The sequence below is a fragment of the Eutrigla gurnardus genome, assembly GCF_963514095.1.
Source record: "Eutrigla gurnardus genome assembly, chromosome: 11".
NCBI classification, from domain to species: domain Eukaryota; kingdom Metazoa; phylum Chordata; class Actinopteri; order Perciformes; family Triglidae; genus Eutrigla; species Eutrigla gurnardus.
In genome coordinates, this window is record NC_139925.1 from 17018468 (window position 1) to 17035356 (window position 16889).

The 16889-nt window shown below is 40.7% G+C and overlaps 1 protein-coding gene across 1 annotated transcript in view; it reads right to left on the reverse strand.

The window, feature by feature from the left end:
• The window catches only part of nrg3a (neuregulin 3a), a 366859-nt gene that overhangs the window by 30325 nt on the left and 319645 nt on the right, over positions 1-16889 (reverse strand). The window contains exon 4 of the mRNA XM_084020530.1: positions 9613-9636. Within this exon, the coding sequence (XP_083876656.1) occupies positions 9613-9636 (24 nt within the window). The remainder of the gene's footprint in view (positions 1-9612; positions 9637-16889) is intronic.

Below are 16889 nucleotides of genomic sequence, written 5' to 3' on the forward strand. Positions count from 1 at the left end.
TAAATATATCATATATAATCCCGTATTGTATTTAAGTGCATTATCAGTGCGTGTTTTCCTCTCCTCTGTTTTCCTATTTCTCTTCCTCCGTCTAGTAATGTTCGGGGCCAGCGTTGTTTTGATGCCGCTAATCAGCCTGAGTCATCACATTGGCTTATTGGCTATAATTATATCATTAGAGGGAGCTAGAGGCTGTCCTATGGGAGCACACTGAGGTTGGTTGTAGGGAGGGCAGAGAGACAAACAGAGGGAGAGAGAGACGTCTTCCTTTATTAAGATACAATCTGAATACCTCACTGAGAAACTGATCACACCTAAAGGAGTACTCAAATGAAAATGTAGGACATCATGGCCTCTTCTGCGATTTTGACCTTTCTTTGTGTCAAACACATTTCCCATAATGCACCCTCAAGCCTGTTTTCATTAGACCATTCCTATCAAATAAATGCCTTTGTCTTTCCAACTTCATGGCCCAGTTTTCTCTCTCAAGCTGAGATAATGCAAACCCAGATCGATTCCCCACACTTGGAGAACACTCTCCAGAGCCACAATATATAACTATGAAGTAGGCTTGCCCATATCCCTGGCAGGAACCATGCGGATTCCATCCTGGCCATGGAACAGTGGACCTCTTTACCTTTGCAGGTCTGTGCACGAAACTTGTAAAGTCCAGGCGGACACACCCCGTCGGCGTGTCGCAGGTGCGCTGCGCACTGACTACGCCTAGTCTACGAAACTAGGGCCCTGTGTGTTTGTGGACTTGGAGAAGGCATATGACTGTATTTCTCGGGCCGTTGGTTTACTGCAGGCATAGGGGGTACCGGGGCTGTTGCAACGAGCCATCCAGTCTGTCTATAACCAAAGTGAGTGCTGTGTCCATATTCACAAGTCAAACATGTTCCCAGTGGGTGTTAGCCTCCATCAGGGTCGCCCTTAGTCACCAATCTTGTTTGTGAATTTCTTTCTTTCCCTGCATTTTGCAGAGGATGTGGTCCTTGAGATCGTGACCTGCATGGGCAAGTGTGAATCAGTTGGGATGAGGGTCAGTACCTCCAAGTCTGAGGCCATGGTGCTCTGCCAGAAACAGGGGGGCTGCTCCCTCCGGGTTGGGAGTGAGTCGCTGCCTCAAGCGAGGGAGTTCAAGTATCTCGGGGTCTTGGAGTGAGGGAAAATGGGTTGTGAGATGGACAGGTGGTTTGGTGCGGTGGCACCAGTGATGTGGGTGTTGTAACGGACCATGGTGGTGATGAAGGAGCTGATTCGGAAGGCAACACTCTCAGTCCATCTACTTTCCTATGGTTAGAGCTTTGGATATTGACCGAAGGAATGAGGTCGCAGATACACGTGGCTGAAATTACCTTCTAATGTAGGATGGCTGGGCTCAGCCTTAGAGAAAAGGTGAGGTGTTCACACATTCTGATGTCACTAGCTCTGCCATAGTCTGCATAGACAGGTGGATGTGTTTAATTGTGTCTCCACCATGAAAATTGATCCCCATTGACTTTGCTTTGGCATTGTTTTCGTGCTTTTTATCATGTCCAGTGACATGATGAAAATGGGAAATTCATGTCCATGTACACGATTCACTAGATTAAAATTCTGTGACATTTCATCTACGCCAAAGAAAGGAAAAACAAATACTTCACAAATAGTTTTTGTGGTTGGATACAGCGAAGAAAAAAAATGCTACTGCCCATAAGTGAACAGAAGGTGATGGTTCCAGATGTTTTACAAGAAAAGATGATACTGGTGAATTTAGATGGAATACATGGACAAGAATGGAACACAAAAAGCAAAATTAAATTCTAACTTGGGGTGCCTTCATCTTGCCCCGTCTGCAGAGCTGATATGAATGAGATCGTAATGTGCAGACACACGGATATATGTGTGAGCTCACATCCACACAAAGAAAGTAGTTCATAGTTCAAAAGTTGAGTTTATCACGTACAGCCAGACTTGCATGTTATATATGCATGCAGCATGCTTGGTGTGAGGCCAATCATAAATATGTTGCCAAGGTCAAGCAGTACTTCAGCCTTCCTCCCACATCCTTGTTTGGACCCTCCTACTGTATGCACAAACCCACTCTCTTGATGTGAATAAATCATTCAGAGAGAGAGAGAGAGAGTGCGAGAGAGGAAGCATGTTCATGTTCCATCTGCGGGGCTGTGAGGTCACATCTTCTATTTATTTCCACTTCAAACCTCCAGTTCTGCCCTGCACATCCCTGCTGGGCAACTATTTACAGCAACATTAGAGAACAATATGATTAATATTTTACATTAAAGGAGGTAGCAGCCGCGTTGTAACGGTGTTGTTGTGACCTTTTTCTACGTATATGTGATCCTATACATTCACAATGTGTTCACAACAGTCATGTGTCTATACAGGTGAGCTGGCTAGAAAGAGAGAAAACAATAAGTGATGGACGATGTGGAGGAACGGCACAGCCTTGCCAATAAAGATTAAAGCTTTTACTGCCTTGAGAGTGCTATTTATGACTCATATTGCTTGATGTAATACCCAGACATATAAAAAATAATACTTGCCGCAGTGCTGATATAACACATGGGCCTGTCGTTGAATATGTCTTATCCATATATCTCTATATCACTGATGAGAAAAGAAATCTCTCTTTCTGACACGTAATTTTGGGTGAACTGATTATTTAAACTATGATCCAGATTCCCCAATGCTTCTGCATTTTTAGGAGGTTGCTTAAATAATCTATCAAACATGGGAAAACCCACTACAGTAGGTGATTGACTCCTTTCACATTGCCAGTAGACGAGTATCCCCTTCTGTTTTTCACCCCGGTGTGTCGCGTTCGATGTCAACAGATGTACACCGGGAGCAGAGTTAGTAAAATGTTACTGTTGAGTTTTATCTGGTTTCTGTCGAGTTTGAACTAACTGTTTTACGATGATCAGCAAGGTCAGTCAGACTGTTCTCTGACTGGAGTCTGGTGGCTTTAAGGAGAGATTAATTGTATGTTTTGGATGTGAATACATTATAATTGCCTAAATCCCTGTTGATTTCATCTAATATATTTCACATTTGACTTATTTCACACGTGTCACATAGAATTGCACCGGAAAAGGGACAGAAGTTAGCATGTCCACCTGGGTGTCATGTTTCCATCATTGCCAATTAGAGCTGGAGCCAAAAACTACTGCAGGGCCATTTCTACCAGGAATCCCTGCCAAGTGTTACCTTTCCCACAAAAGACAAAAGCCATATGTTCATGGGTGTTGGTGGGTTTTTTTGTCCAGGGAGAAAAGGGCTTTACAGTACAGTCAAATTGTTGTTGACAGTGCAAACACAGACACTCCCACACAGACATAAACCGAGGGGACTAAAGTCTGGTGAAAGGCTGAGGTGACATTTGGATGCTGAGCCCTGTTGAGAGGGCTTAAGTCTGGATGGTGGGGTTACTGACATATAAACACAACAGAGGACACCAACAATGCTCTTGGCAGTGCTTCAGCTCCTCTTTTTCCATCATGATCAACTTTTTTTGTATCAAAGTTATCCAGAGTTTTCATTCTCCATCGAGGCAACATTAGGATACGTTATTATTTACACTTATGTATACCAGGTGTGAGTTATTCAAGGATTTGTATCTACTGTTTTGGACATATGGACGAGTCAGTCTGTTGGCAGGCACTGACACGTAAAGGTCTGTTGCAGATATTAGGTTAAGGTTTATTAAATTGTGTTGCATTTGTACAATTATGAATTAAACTGTGGCCTCTAGTTTGAGGGCAGTGAAATCTAATGTTTAGTGGCAGCACATTGGAGTTGGTTCAAGGTTGACATAGTGGAACCTAGTTTGCTACACAAACAGACTATTACAAAGACAGCTATTGTCTTTTATCCAAGCTATTGACAGTTCAAACCTTAATCACTGATGTGATTTCAGATCAATACGGTTTCAAGTTCAGACAGCCTCCAGACGGATCAAATATCAACAACCGGAGGCACAGATCACTGCTGCATGAAAACAACATTTGCAGAAAAGCACCGTAGGGACAGGTCATCCCAAAATCAAAAAGACGTATGTTTTATTTTTCATATTGCAGATTGTTTTTGCGTGAGTTACTGAGTGCTGGAGCGATTGACCGTAAAGATGTCTGCCTTTTCTCGAATGTAATGGGACTATATGTCATTCAGATTGTGATGCACAAAGCACCAAAAAAATACATACATTTGAAAAAATCTTTCCAGAAATCCTGACTTAGTCAAGATAATCTATATACCTTGTTGTGATGATCAGTTTAGTCATGAAACTATATAGGTTGTGTTGTGTACACAAATATGTAAAACATGTTTTAATTTCATGATGAACTGTCCCTTTAAGAAGTGATATTATACAGTTACATGTACAATTAAACAAATTTGTAATTAGTAACATTTGGCCTTTGCAGACCTCCCTGTCATTTGAGTTCCTTCAGAAAAAAAAGGGATTGAAACCTGGAGTCATCACCATACATTGTTCTACAGGGACATAGCAAGTATAGGGTTTCAGTGATTTACTGTCACATGAAGCACAACTACTTTCTTATTTTGTTTTATTTATTGAACCATATATCTCACAGTGACTGTAGATTATATCTGTGCCAAGAGCAGCTGGGGTTGACAGGAATGGATGAATGAGGAGTATGACATAACAGGAGAGGAGAGGGGAGATCAGAGGATACACACAGAGACATGGGATTCTCCAGCGATTCCTTCACAGCTCTCAGCATTAGCCGTTTCATGTGCCGGAGCGCAGGCAGCTGATGGAGGATAAAGGCTGCATTTATGCAGGTCTGCCGTGCTACAGTAAGCATGCTCTTTTGGCTGGTCACGGTCCTTTCATCTATTTTCAAGATGGCTTTATTCTCCCATTTACGTACTGATAACTGGGGCTATCATTTCTTTCTTTCTTTTGTTCTTTGATCTTCCACCTCTGTTTCTCAGCCTCCTTCATACATGAAGGATTTTTACATTTTTAAATGTGACTTATACCTTTATTGTTGTTGTTCAATTTCAATAGATATTGCAATAATATCATTGCAGTCCCAGTTTCTGTCACGTATCTGCTAATCACATACATGAAGAATTGTCATTTTTACATTTTTAAACGTGACTCATAGCTTTATTGTTGTTGTCAAATTTCAATAGATATTGCGATAATACCATTGCAGTCCCAGTTTCTGTTCAGTATCTGCTACTTTTCATTTTTTACCATTGCCATGAATATTGTACAGTGCTCTTGGCAACGGTCTTGTATTGTGCTTTATATGCTATAAAAAAACATTTAAATGGGTACAATTTGCAAAGCCAGATGATGATGTTCACCTCTTTGATGTCACCCAAACTGTTAAACTAATAGAAATGTTAGAAACTCTTCTTTTGTTTGTTAAAAATCTCTCGACCCGAACAAGTGATTCTGCAATCATACACCTGTTATGACACCTGTGTTTGCAGAAGCACTGCATTTGACATTTGTTTCTGGCAGCAGCAGTATTTAAAAAGAACAAAGCTTAAATTGTCACGCTGTTTGATTAAAATGTGGGACTTGAGCAGAACAGTCCATATACTGTATCTTGCAGTCACAGTTTATTTAGTCACTAAAACTCACGCAGTGACCCCAGGAGATCAGTGTTGGTCTCCTGTGTGAGAGCAAGTCAACGTGGACTTATTGATTGATTGATTGATTGAAAACTTTATTGAACAACAATTAACAAGAAGTGTTCAAAAGGATAAAAAACACAATAAAGCCCAAAGGCTTGTTTCTATTGTGGTCCTTTACCTGGAAGGGGAAAAACGACACATGGACTATGACATGGAGGACAAGCACAATGGACTATGGCACTGAGGACAAAGGGGAATAAAATGAATAAAACAAATTAAACAAGGGTAAGTTGCCAGACAGACAAGCAGACATGCAGACAGACAGTACAATATTCCTAGTACTTCATGGATCTATAGATTTGGTTTATGAGTTAGATAACCATTTTTTTATTGAAGATTTAAAATGAAAGTAGGAAGAGCTCAAAATTTTAAGGTTTGAAGGTAAGCCATTCCACAGGACAGTCAGGACAGTATTCTAGTTTTGTTATGTAACCCCACATACATAACAATCTCATTTCAACACAACCCACAACCCGTTCCTACACCAAACCAAGTAAACCTAAAAATGAAGTAAACCTAGAGTGGAAGACGAGCAGAAACTTGACATGAGTTGAAACATTGACCACTGACCAGGCAACTTTTTCCACCACACCTCACATGTAACAGACACCTGAATGACATTTCACCAACTCCCATCACTGTTGTCCAAGACATACATATTATACACAAACACAAATGTGTCCCTCTACTGTAGCTCCAGTCATCTTTTCTTTAGTTTGCCAAGCTGACTCTTTCCTACAGTAAATCCATTTCACCCCAAAGATAGCTGCCTGTAACACTTTGCTCGAGCATTGATTTACAGGCAGGTGGAACATCTTACAGTTAGAGCTCAGTGATCTCTGATGCAGAGGAAATATCGATGGCCACATGACTGACTGACTGGATGCAGTGAAATCTTTCTTTGCCGAGCTATATAACAAGTGTATGAAGAGGGAAGCAGGGTCTAAGGATTCTTGTATCTGTTTTATTAAGCCTTGTATGGGTGATGGTCTAGGTAGACATCTCAACCTTCAGAACGCTTTTTTCTAATTTTAACCTTAGAAACTGAGTCTGTAGGAGGGGCAGTGGTTATTCTGCATAAATCATCCATAGGGCTATGGGTTGTCTGTGAAAAATAATTTCCATGGGATTAGACTATTTTAGATGAGAGTTTTTTGTTTAAAACCAATAACAAAATAGTATACAGCACATCTAAGTAGCTTAGTATTACCTTTTATAAATTTTGTTACCTTTTACAGTCTATTCAAATCCAACAACAAAAAACAGAACATTAAGATATAATAATTATATTAAAATATAATTTTATATTATGACAATTTGCCTTATTTTTTTCTTCCCAATAAGTTTGTTTAACTTGGGGAGTGCAGACCTCTCACGGTTAGTCTGCTTTTTGCCAACATGACATGATTTTTAATGTTATCATTACCAATAAAATTGTCTAAGTGGTCATACGCCAGAATTGTTCTTGCAGTTTTAATAGCTTTAGTCATTTATCACTTGATTGCAGACCCAGCTGCAGAAAAAAATTTAGGGGGGGGCATTACATTTTTTCAGGGGGGCAAAGTTTTTCAACCTACATTTTATCTGCTTCAGGCAGAGCAATGGCTTCGTGACCACTGCTACAGTGCGGAGAAGTAATTTTCCTCTTACTAAAAAGGGTCAGTTCATCCCAAAATCTAAATAACAAACAAACAAAATAGTGTAGTGCTGTGTCCATTTATGCAACTCGAGCATTTATTCAAGAAGACCGGCAACAAGGCTTGTGGCATGCAGATAGCACCATACAGCTTCACTTCTACTGGATCAGAAGCACTGATGTCAACCTGAACACTGAAGTAAACATTCATACTGGGAGCGGTACAGCAGCTAGGGAGCTACCTCTCCTAGCATGAATGTTTACTCCAGTGTAATTGTTGACTTCAGTGCTGACGTTTCCAGTAGAAGTGAATATCGCTGCTTCCTGCTCGCTCCCGTTCGCGTCGTCACTTCTTGTCCGCATATTTTTTGGGGAAAAATACGGACATCCATGCCGAACACCACAGCTAAATAACTTGTTGTTAACTCAGTGACCCGCCCGCCCAACACCTGTAATTGGCCAGCACGTTTGTTCATTCATTGGATTGGTTGAATTTTATGATCGACAAACCGAGATAGGAATAGAAAAGCGTTGGTCACTCCGAGGTAAAAAACAAAACCCAAATAATTTAAACAGCTTCCAGCCCAGGGCGGGCAAGGCTGACTCTGTGAGCGGGCACGGCCCGCCAATGCCCGCCCATGCCGCCGGGACTGCTTGATTGGCTTCCAGATGACTAGTGTTCATACAGGTGAAGGTGGTGGATGTCCTGATGTGTTTATTGAAGGGGGATTCGTTCTCCCAGTGGAATCCTTGCTACAGCTTTGGGTCTTTGAGTGCTCCCTCCACAAGCAGAGCTTTATTGTATCAGAACCAAATCTAATTGTAGAACCATTTGCTATAAATATTCAGATGCTTGACATTTGTGTCTGTGACTGAAATGTCAGAATGCGTGTAAGACAAGGATCCTCCCAAATAATGATATGCCATTAAATCTGTTCTTTTGATCTTTATATTTTTCTTGTTCATAAGTAGCCCACTTTGCACGACATGCGCTTGCTTAATTGTATTGTATATTGTTTCAGTGGATTGGTATGTTAGCCTTATACTTGTTTTCCTCCTCAGGAGAAACATCCGCCAAAGCCACAGACACTGACGAGCCAGGGTGGAGTGTGGGAGGTGCTTATCTATCTGTGCACTGCTTAACACAATGCTTGGGAAGACATTGGCAGGACTAGAGATTTTAGCTAGCCGAGCAAAGAAAATGTGGGAGCCTGAACAATGTTGCAGAGGCATAAAACCTCTCACTGAATATAAATGGGAAACCTGCATGATGTAGCTCTGTGGAAAAGATCATCTGTCACTGCCAAGTTTGCATAGTATCAGCAAGTTTCCTGCAAAAAAAAAAAAAAAAAGAGAAGTCTTTGTTCATTTTCCTGCAAATATATCGGCCACTCCGCAGAAAAAAGGAGCACGGCAATGTAGAAGCAGTCGTGTCATACCAGGGGGAGCCATTTTCGCTGATGATCAATTGCTTTTCCAAACTGCTCGTGTGGAAAGGGCCCAAATGATGCCAACCGAGAGAGTGGGGGGGCTCTAGTTAACAACAAGCTTCCGTGTCGTTAACCAGCTCTCCTCAGCTGTGATACCCGACACACAGAGCCTGCGAGGAGAGCCAAGAACAGGACAGGGGGGCTTGGCAACGACGAGGAGGAGCCGCTGGCTTCGGCCGGCCTGCCGTGGCCTCGCGGGCATGTGCATGGGAAACACACAATCACCGGAAGTATCTCCTCTAACTTCAGAAACACACTTCTGAACATGTGCCACGCATGTGCGCACACACGCACGCGCACTAATGAGGACTACATTTGGTGACTGAGCCAACATCATAACTCCCTGACTGTACCCCGCCCGCCTCTCTGTTCTCACTGTTTCCAAGGAGACTGCAGCACATTGGAATTCTGGAGGGACACTTCATAAGCAATTGTGAGGGAGAGCGAGAGAGAAAGAAAAGCATTAAGATAGCGGCGGTGCAGAAAATAATGATATATAATTACATATGTGTAAAGAGAGAAGACAGAGATAGTGAGCGGCTAATATTTCAAAGACAGCAGAGCACGAGGTTGTTGGTTGTGAATTTGCACACAGACGCTATTTTTTTTTATTAATCACAGCTTTGTTGTTTCCATGTCAAATGATATAATGACGCTTTATGTGATCCGACACGTCTATGTGTGCCATTTGCTGGCTGTCATTAACGATCGATGTGCTGTATGTAAGCAATCATGAAGCACAGTGTTGAGCCAATATGAAGTACAGTCGTGACTCATGCAGACGCAAGACAAGAAAAGCTTCCTTACCCATAAACTCGATGCCCAAGTGATCTGTTGTTTCAGGCGGGAGGGCGGAGGGAAGGGAGAGAGAGAGAGAAAATAAAGTTATTATTAACAATAGTGTGCGTTAGCATTCTGTCACAGCGTATAGCCAGATCATCACTGACTTGTTGTTCCTTCATGTAAGCTGCTGTATCGGTATTTTGTCCGCTGTCACATGGAGTCAAAGGGCACATGCTAGTAATGTTACAAGAAATGACACATGTACAACACACACACACACACACACACACACACACACACACACACACACACACACACACACACACACACACACACACACTTGCTTTGCTGCATGTATGGGGACCCTCAGTAATAATATTGCACTCCCTTACCCTCACTTTGACCTAAACCTAAGCCCTATGCACTTTGACTTCACAGATCGTGAAATAGTCATGAACTGCAATTTACTGGTTTCATGTACAGCGACATGATTTGTCTTTTTTTTTTTGTTATGCCATTTCCTGTCATCCAAAAACACAGGACTTTCAACCAGAAGAGTGCTTGCATTTCTTACATTTGTTTTAAAGTCATGTTGAGTGACATGAAAAAAGTGGGCAAGTCATGTCTCTGTAAAATAATCAGTAGATTTAAATTTGACTATTTCACAAACTGCCTTGACACTGTGTTGCATATTCACACATGCAAAAATCTACTGGCAAGAGTCAAAATCTGATGACATTTAACAGTCTATCAAATCTAATGAAACCACACCCACACAGTCCTGCTGCATCATTAGCTATGATTTTAAATCATAAACTTTTAATAATAAATACTAAAAGCATTTTTGAAAAACTGTAGCCATTAAATATTTGAGAAAAAGAGCACTGTGCTGATTCTATTATTGCACTTTGCTATAACAATGTTAGATTCATGATAAACAGTAAAAAAAAAACCCCATCACAATCCATGCTTCTATTCTATTCCACACATTTTTCTTCTATCGCGTTTGTCCATCAAAAACTGGTGCTTGCGTTACAACGCAATGTGACTGCATGTATTGCTAAGTACCCACTCTAAAAGCCTTAAACTCAAGTTGGTCCTCACAAAGAGGGAAGTATAGAGGACACGCACACAGCCAAAAAGCTGACCAAACAGCATGCTGCTGTGTATCCTCGATGCCTGAACAGCAACATTTTGAGAGCTTGTGTGAATTCTGCTGTGTAAAACAGATTTGGGAAACAACAGGTCAAAGGTCATTTTGGTCCCATAAAATGCTCTCATTTTGACACTAAAGTCATGATTACGTTTTTGTTGGACTTTACTTTTATAGCCAATCATTTAAAGGGGTAGATAATAACTTACTGGACATTCCAGGATAGAAATTGTTTTATTGTACTCTTAAGGTATATTTTATTTTGACTATTTCTGTTTGCTCTGGTAATCTTAATTTGTGACTTTTTGCATCTAACTTTACTGGAAAAAAGAAAACCCCAAAGAAACAAACAAGCAATTATAATAAAGTGCAGCTATGAAAAACTGCCATTTCTAAACATAATCATTACTAGAGTGACTTGAATCACAGATGTTTCCATGGGCTATAAAGGGCTGGAAATATAACTCATTGACTGTAAAGAAATAATCTAGAGGAAGTGGTGATGTCTGTGGTGCCACCGCTGGCTTTTACCACACTGACAGTGACTTTATCTCCTGAGTGGCCCTGCCCTATATCTTAGAGTGGGTGAGCTGGTCTTTCTAATGCGAAAAGCTCTGTCCAATCTGCCCCCAATCTTATCGGGCAATGTTAGCCTGGATGTAAGCGGATCATTTTTCACTTTACCAGTGACCCAGAGACCTCTCTCCACTGCCTTCTTGATTTCTCCCTTCAAAAACATCGGCAATGTGGAACGGGAGACGATTATCAAGATAAATGCAACTCAAACATGAAAGTTTTTGGGAAAACCCAAAATCTGATTTTGACAAATGTTTGTCAACCACTGACGGTTTGATTATAGCCCTCAAAGAATTCCCACAACACTGGTATACATATAATAATACAACTTAGAACATCAACAGAGGAAACAGCAGCTTCAGTTGCAAAGGTTGCTAATCATTACGTTTCTCAAAGCAATTCAACAAAATAAATAATCCAACACTTCACTAGGCAAACAAATGAAACCAAGAAACTAGAAGTCCAAGAAAGAAAAAACAAGCCAAAAATACCACATTTAAAGGATCTTTTGCTCCATAGTGAAACATGGATGTAATTATCACAGCCAGCTGGAACTATATTCTTCTCTTGTAGAGGCCGTATCCATGGTTGAGACCTTGCTCATGTGTTAAAAAAATCTTTCAAACGTAACCATTTTGTATCAGTGCAGTGAGATTTTTGAATTAAAAGCGAAAAATTGGACCCTTTCAGGATAAGTAATCATCATCTGATGAATTCAGAGTGAAAGCTCTGATGTTGTCTGACTGATTACCATCAGTTATCATCACACGATTGTCATTTTAACCCTCATGTGGTATTTGGGTCTGTGGGAACCATTTTCAATGTTAGCTAAAAAAAAAAATGATACAATTAATAATTTTTTCAACCTGAGACTCACTGGCCTTGGATCATTTTCTGTGAAGAACATATAACAGAACAGTTTTACGTGTATGGCTCCTTATCACAATCGATCAAGATGGCCGAAATAATACCTCCATAGAGGGCGTTGGAAATTATTTTAGAAGATAGAGAAGATTGGGAAGATAGTGAAGAGGCTATTCATTTAGATGTTTCATAATTTCAGTATCACATTTCTCACCATTCAGAGACTGACAATGAGATAGAAAATCAGTATGAGGATCATCAGCCCCCCAAAACAAACCCGTCAGCAGGTAGCCACAGTATGACAGGATGACACAGTATACATGCATCAAATGCAAGAAAGTCATATGCAACACACACACAGTAAAACTCCGCCCCTCATGTGTTGAATAACCTGGCATATATTCAATGGGACTGCATGAAATATATTCAATCTGTTAAGCCCAAGTTATGCTTCCGCGTCGACACAACGCAAGGGGGCTTGCAGAGCCCTTACGTCCTTGCGGACCCCCCTTACGTCCAACGCAAGGGCCTGACGTGTGCCTCCCAAAAATCCTAGACGCGCGTCGAGGCGACGCAACACCAACGCAACACCAACGCAGCGGCATTGGCTGTGATTGGTCCGCTAACTACATCCGCTGGAGACCGCTATCCGGTTTCCACTCATAAACTCACTCATTGCACCTTCTCGCTTTTGCACAAAGAAATAAAACACCAAGTTCTGAAAAAATGTGGACGTTTAAAGCCGGAAAGTAAACAAATACTACGAGGCTACGACGATATACGTCAAGAGTCTCGGTCGGTCGGTCAGTCTTTACAAAAAACATAGCGCCCTTTCCCGGTGTTGCATTGAATTGCATTTCGACACGTAAACCCAACGCAGAACCATCACAGTCTCCCAGCAACTGCCTGGCCGTTGCGTTGCCGTTGCGTTATCACTACGCGGAATCATAATCAGGGCTTTAATCTGTACACTACATTTGTTCACTACACATCAGTAGTGATGAAAAACCTTGTTTAATTTATATTTGTTCTAAATAAACATTGTTTATTTCACAAATTTTACATTACATTTCAACCACAAAAAACGATTGGCACTTTTATTTATAAATAATGAGATAAAGTAAACATCTGTTAAGAATTTTTACCTATTTTTTTAATGGCTGTATTGATTTTAAGAGCTAATACTACAGTGTCCACTAGACCGGTGAACATTGGCTGTGTAACAGAATATGAACACCACACAAGGGTAGACAGATCGAAGCTGTTAACTTCTGCCAATGTAAAAACAATCTGCCACAAATAAAGAAAGTCTTGTACCATCCAACCAGAAGAAAACTGCAGATACGTATGTACCTATATATTACTATATGACAACAAGTGAAAGCTACTGCTAGCATTTACCCCCAACTGCCTGATCAGTAAACACCCATAAGATGACAATTTGGCCCATATAAAATTAACCAACAATAACTATCAACAGCCATCATCACCCTAAGGACCTTAGCAAAGCGTTGTCACACATTGTGATGTTTTAATTAGAAAAATAAATGCGACATTCATGGGATTTTAGCTCGTATAAATGCCAGTTGTTAGCATAATTTGCGACATAAATGAAGCAAATTTCCTACTTTATAAAGTAAACATTGCCCACCCCTCTCGGGGCTGTTTTTTTCCCTACATAGGCTCTTATACGCCGTCGTACTGTTGACCTCTACAGAGCCAAAGGAAAACGATAGTGTGATCTGTCCTTTGTAATTCGGCAGTTTTGCAGCCCTTTGGGTAAAGCTATAAGTGCTGCTATACTGCCAGGGTTAGAAACTCAATTTCCCATGGAGCTCAGTGAGAAGAGCCTCGCACTAAAGCTGCCAAGGTTAGGGATTTCATTTTCTGTGTAGCTTGGTGAGTAAAGCATATATCAGCACCAACACTGTCAGGATATGAGCTTCAGTTCCCATTGGAGCCACCCATACTCAAGATGTATGCACTCTTGCTACTGTAAACCACTTTAGATGGAGGGGCCCACCAAGTGTCATATGTTAAATACGCTCTGTGGAAACTAATGGCCTTTGAATCATTAGGTTGGATGGCAGATACCACTGGAGATGCCACAGCTGAATCCAAAAACAGGCTGGAAACCTTCCAAAATTGGGAGATACATTTTTTACTAAAAGATACTGTTTTCCAGTTCAAAAGCTTTACCAAAGAAAGGAACACAAAGAGGAAGCTAGATTTTTGAAATGCAGTTAAAATGTTGGAAAAAGAGGGGCCTCAGCATTTGCGTCCAATATCCTGGCCTCAATTCAGATTTTATTCCACAAATATTCCCTAAGATTAAGGGTTTTGCTTTGTAGTTGTTGAAGAGCTATTCAGACCCGGTACTTATAAGTACTGTGTAAAAATACAACACCTGTATTCAAAAGCCTAACCAACTGCATTGTGACATGCAAGAGGAGTTTCCAAAGATACCAAATATATGAGGCTGAATTTAGGGTACATGTATATAAACTGATGCACAGAATATGTAGAATACTTCCATTTGAAGGAATGGTGCAATCACATAAAACATCTTGTGTTTTAATATTTCACTTGGTGTAAACATAATGGGGCGTGGCCATTCGGAGTGGACTAATTGGGAGGTGCCACTTACAGCGTTGTTGAGAACTGCTCATTGTCGGGTTGGGTTGTAACATTGGTACATCCAGCCGAGAGCAGCAAAAGTGAACTGCAGTCAGTTGCCGCACAGGGATCTGTTCGCTTTTCTTAATCAGTCTTTGCCTACTCTCAGTTAAGATTGTGTTTCATAACAGCTAAATCTGTTGATGAAGATAGGGAGAGCATAGAAATATTCCAGTCCAGTGCTGTTACAGTGCTGGACATTGAACCTGACATGAATGGACTGTAAAGCCCATTGAAATGCCCTTGAAACCTCTAATCCTTTTAATTCGCAATCTTATTCAATGACAAACCACACACGATATCAGATGAGGAAACTAAGCAAACTGATGTCGCATTTTATATGAAAGTAGATACTCCCTGCTGTGTGTGTGTGTGTGTGTGTGGGTGGGTGGCAGTGAGTCTGTATTTCCCCTCCCTGGTGGTGAGGATAGGCTGGATATGTGTGTGTGTGTGTGTGTGTGTGTGTGTGTGTGTGTGTGTGTGTGTGTGTGTGTGTGTGTGTGTGTGTGTTTGAGTGTGCTTCCTGCTCACTTCCACCTCTGGAGTGAGCCTCACAGTTTGGCCTTTGAATCTGCCCATTCGACCTGGTTCATTATGGAAACGGAGTGAAGCGAGTTGACAATTCTGTCTGATATCAGGTAACATCACAGTGGAAGACAGATTATTTTACCTCCGCTGGGGACACACACCCATTTAGAGACTACACCCATTTGACAACGCTACCGTATGCAGCAAATTTTACCATGAATACATACATTAATAATAGCCCTTTTGTGCTTTATTTGCTAATTTATTTCAATTCTTGATTCAACATTATCAAACCTGGTAAATCTGTAAAATACAGACAATTAAGTGATTTGAATTCTAAGCATGATTAAAGGACATGAAAAACACCTACACAAGAAAGAGTGCATGCAAAAATGATCTTTTACTCCATAGTGAAACATGGATGTAATTATCACAGCCAGCTGGAACTCTATTCTTCTCTTGTAGTGGCCGTATCCATGGTTGAGTCCTTGCTGATGTGTTAAAAAAATATTTCAAATGTAACCATTTTGTATCAGTGCAGTGAGATTTTTGAATTAAAAGCAAAGGGAGGAAACTCAAAATTGAACCCTTTCAGGGTAAGTAATCATCATCTGATGAATGCAGAGTGAAAGCTCTGATGTTGTCTGACTGATCTGCAGTTATCATCACACGATTGTCATTTTAATAGACAGATCGAAGCTGGTAACTCCTGCCAATACTGCTACTAATTAATGTCGTATCCATTAATCAGACTGTAAATAAAGAACATTGTCTTTAAACTGTGAAAACAATCTGCCACAAATAAAGCAAGTCTTGTATCATCCATCCAGAAGAAAACTGCAGTTATGTATGTAGGACATTTTAAAAGTAATGCCCTGACATCATCATATAAGGAGCAATGAAACCCAAAATAGATCACACCCAGCAGTCTCTTGTAATGTAGAAGTCCAAATGAGCAATGGGGCTGAAGCTAAATCTCAACAGTGGTAACAGTGGCACACTTTTATTTGCAGTACCCTGCAATGATGAAAATTGCTGATCTGTCCATCACATGACATTAATGTTTATGCTGTGAATAGACATAAATAACAGATAAAACAGAAATGATTCTTCCCCCCAAAAAACAGCAGTAGGAAAGAATGCATGCACTTTATCACATGACCTAAAAGCCAGGCAGTAGCTCAGAGAAGTGGTCGTCACCGTGGACACCGTACTTTACTTCGACCACGTCTCAAATCATACATCAGCATCGGCCACCTGAGAAATCTATCAAAAGTAAAGATTCATATTACAAAACGATTTCAGGAAACTGGCTCATGCTTTCATGTTCAACAGATCTCTGCAATACGAAAACACTCAAAAGAAAGACTTCAAGTCATAGAGAAGTCACCCGCCAGAGTTCTTATTGGTACAAGAAAGCATAATCACATTTCTCCGATACTTAAATCACTTCAGTGGCTTCCCATTGAACAGAGAATTCACTTCACAACCCTCCTATTTGTTT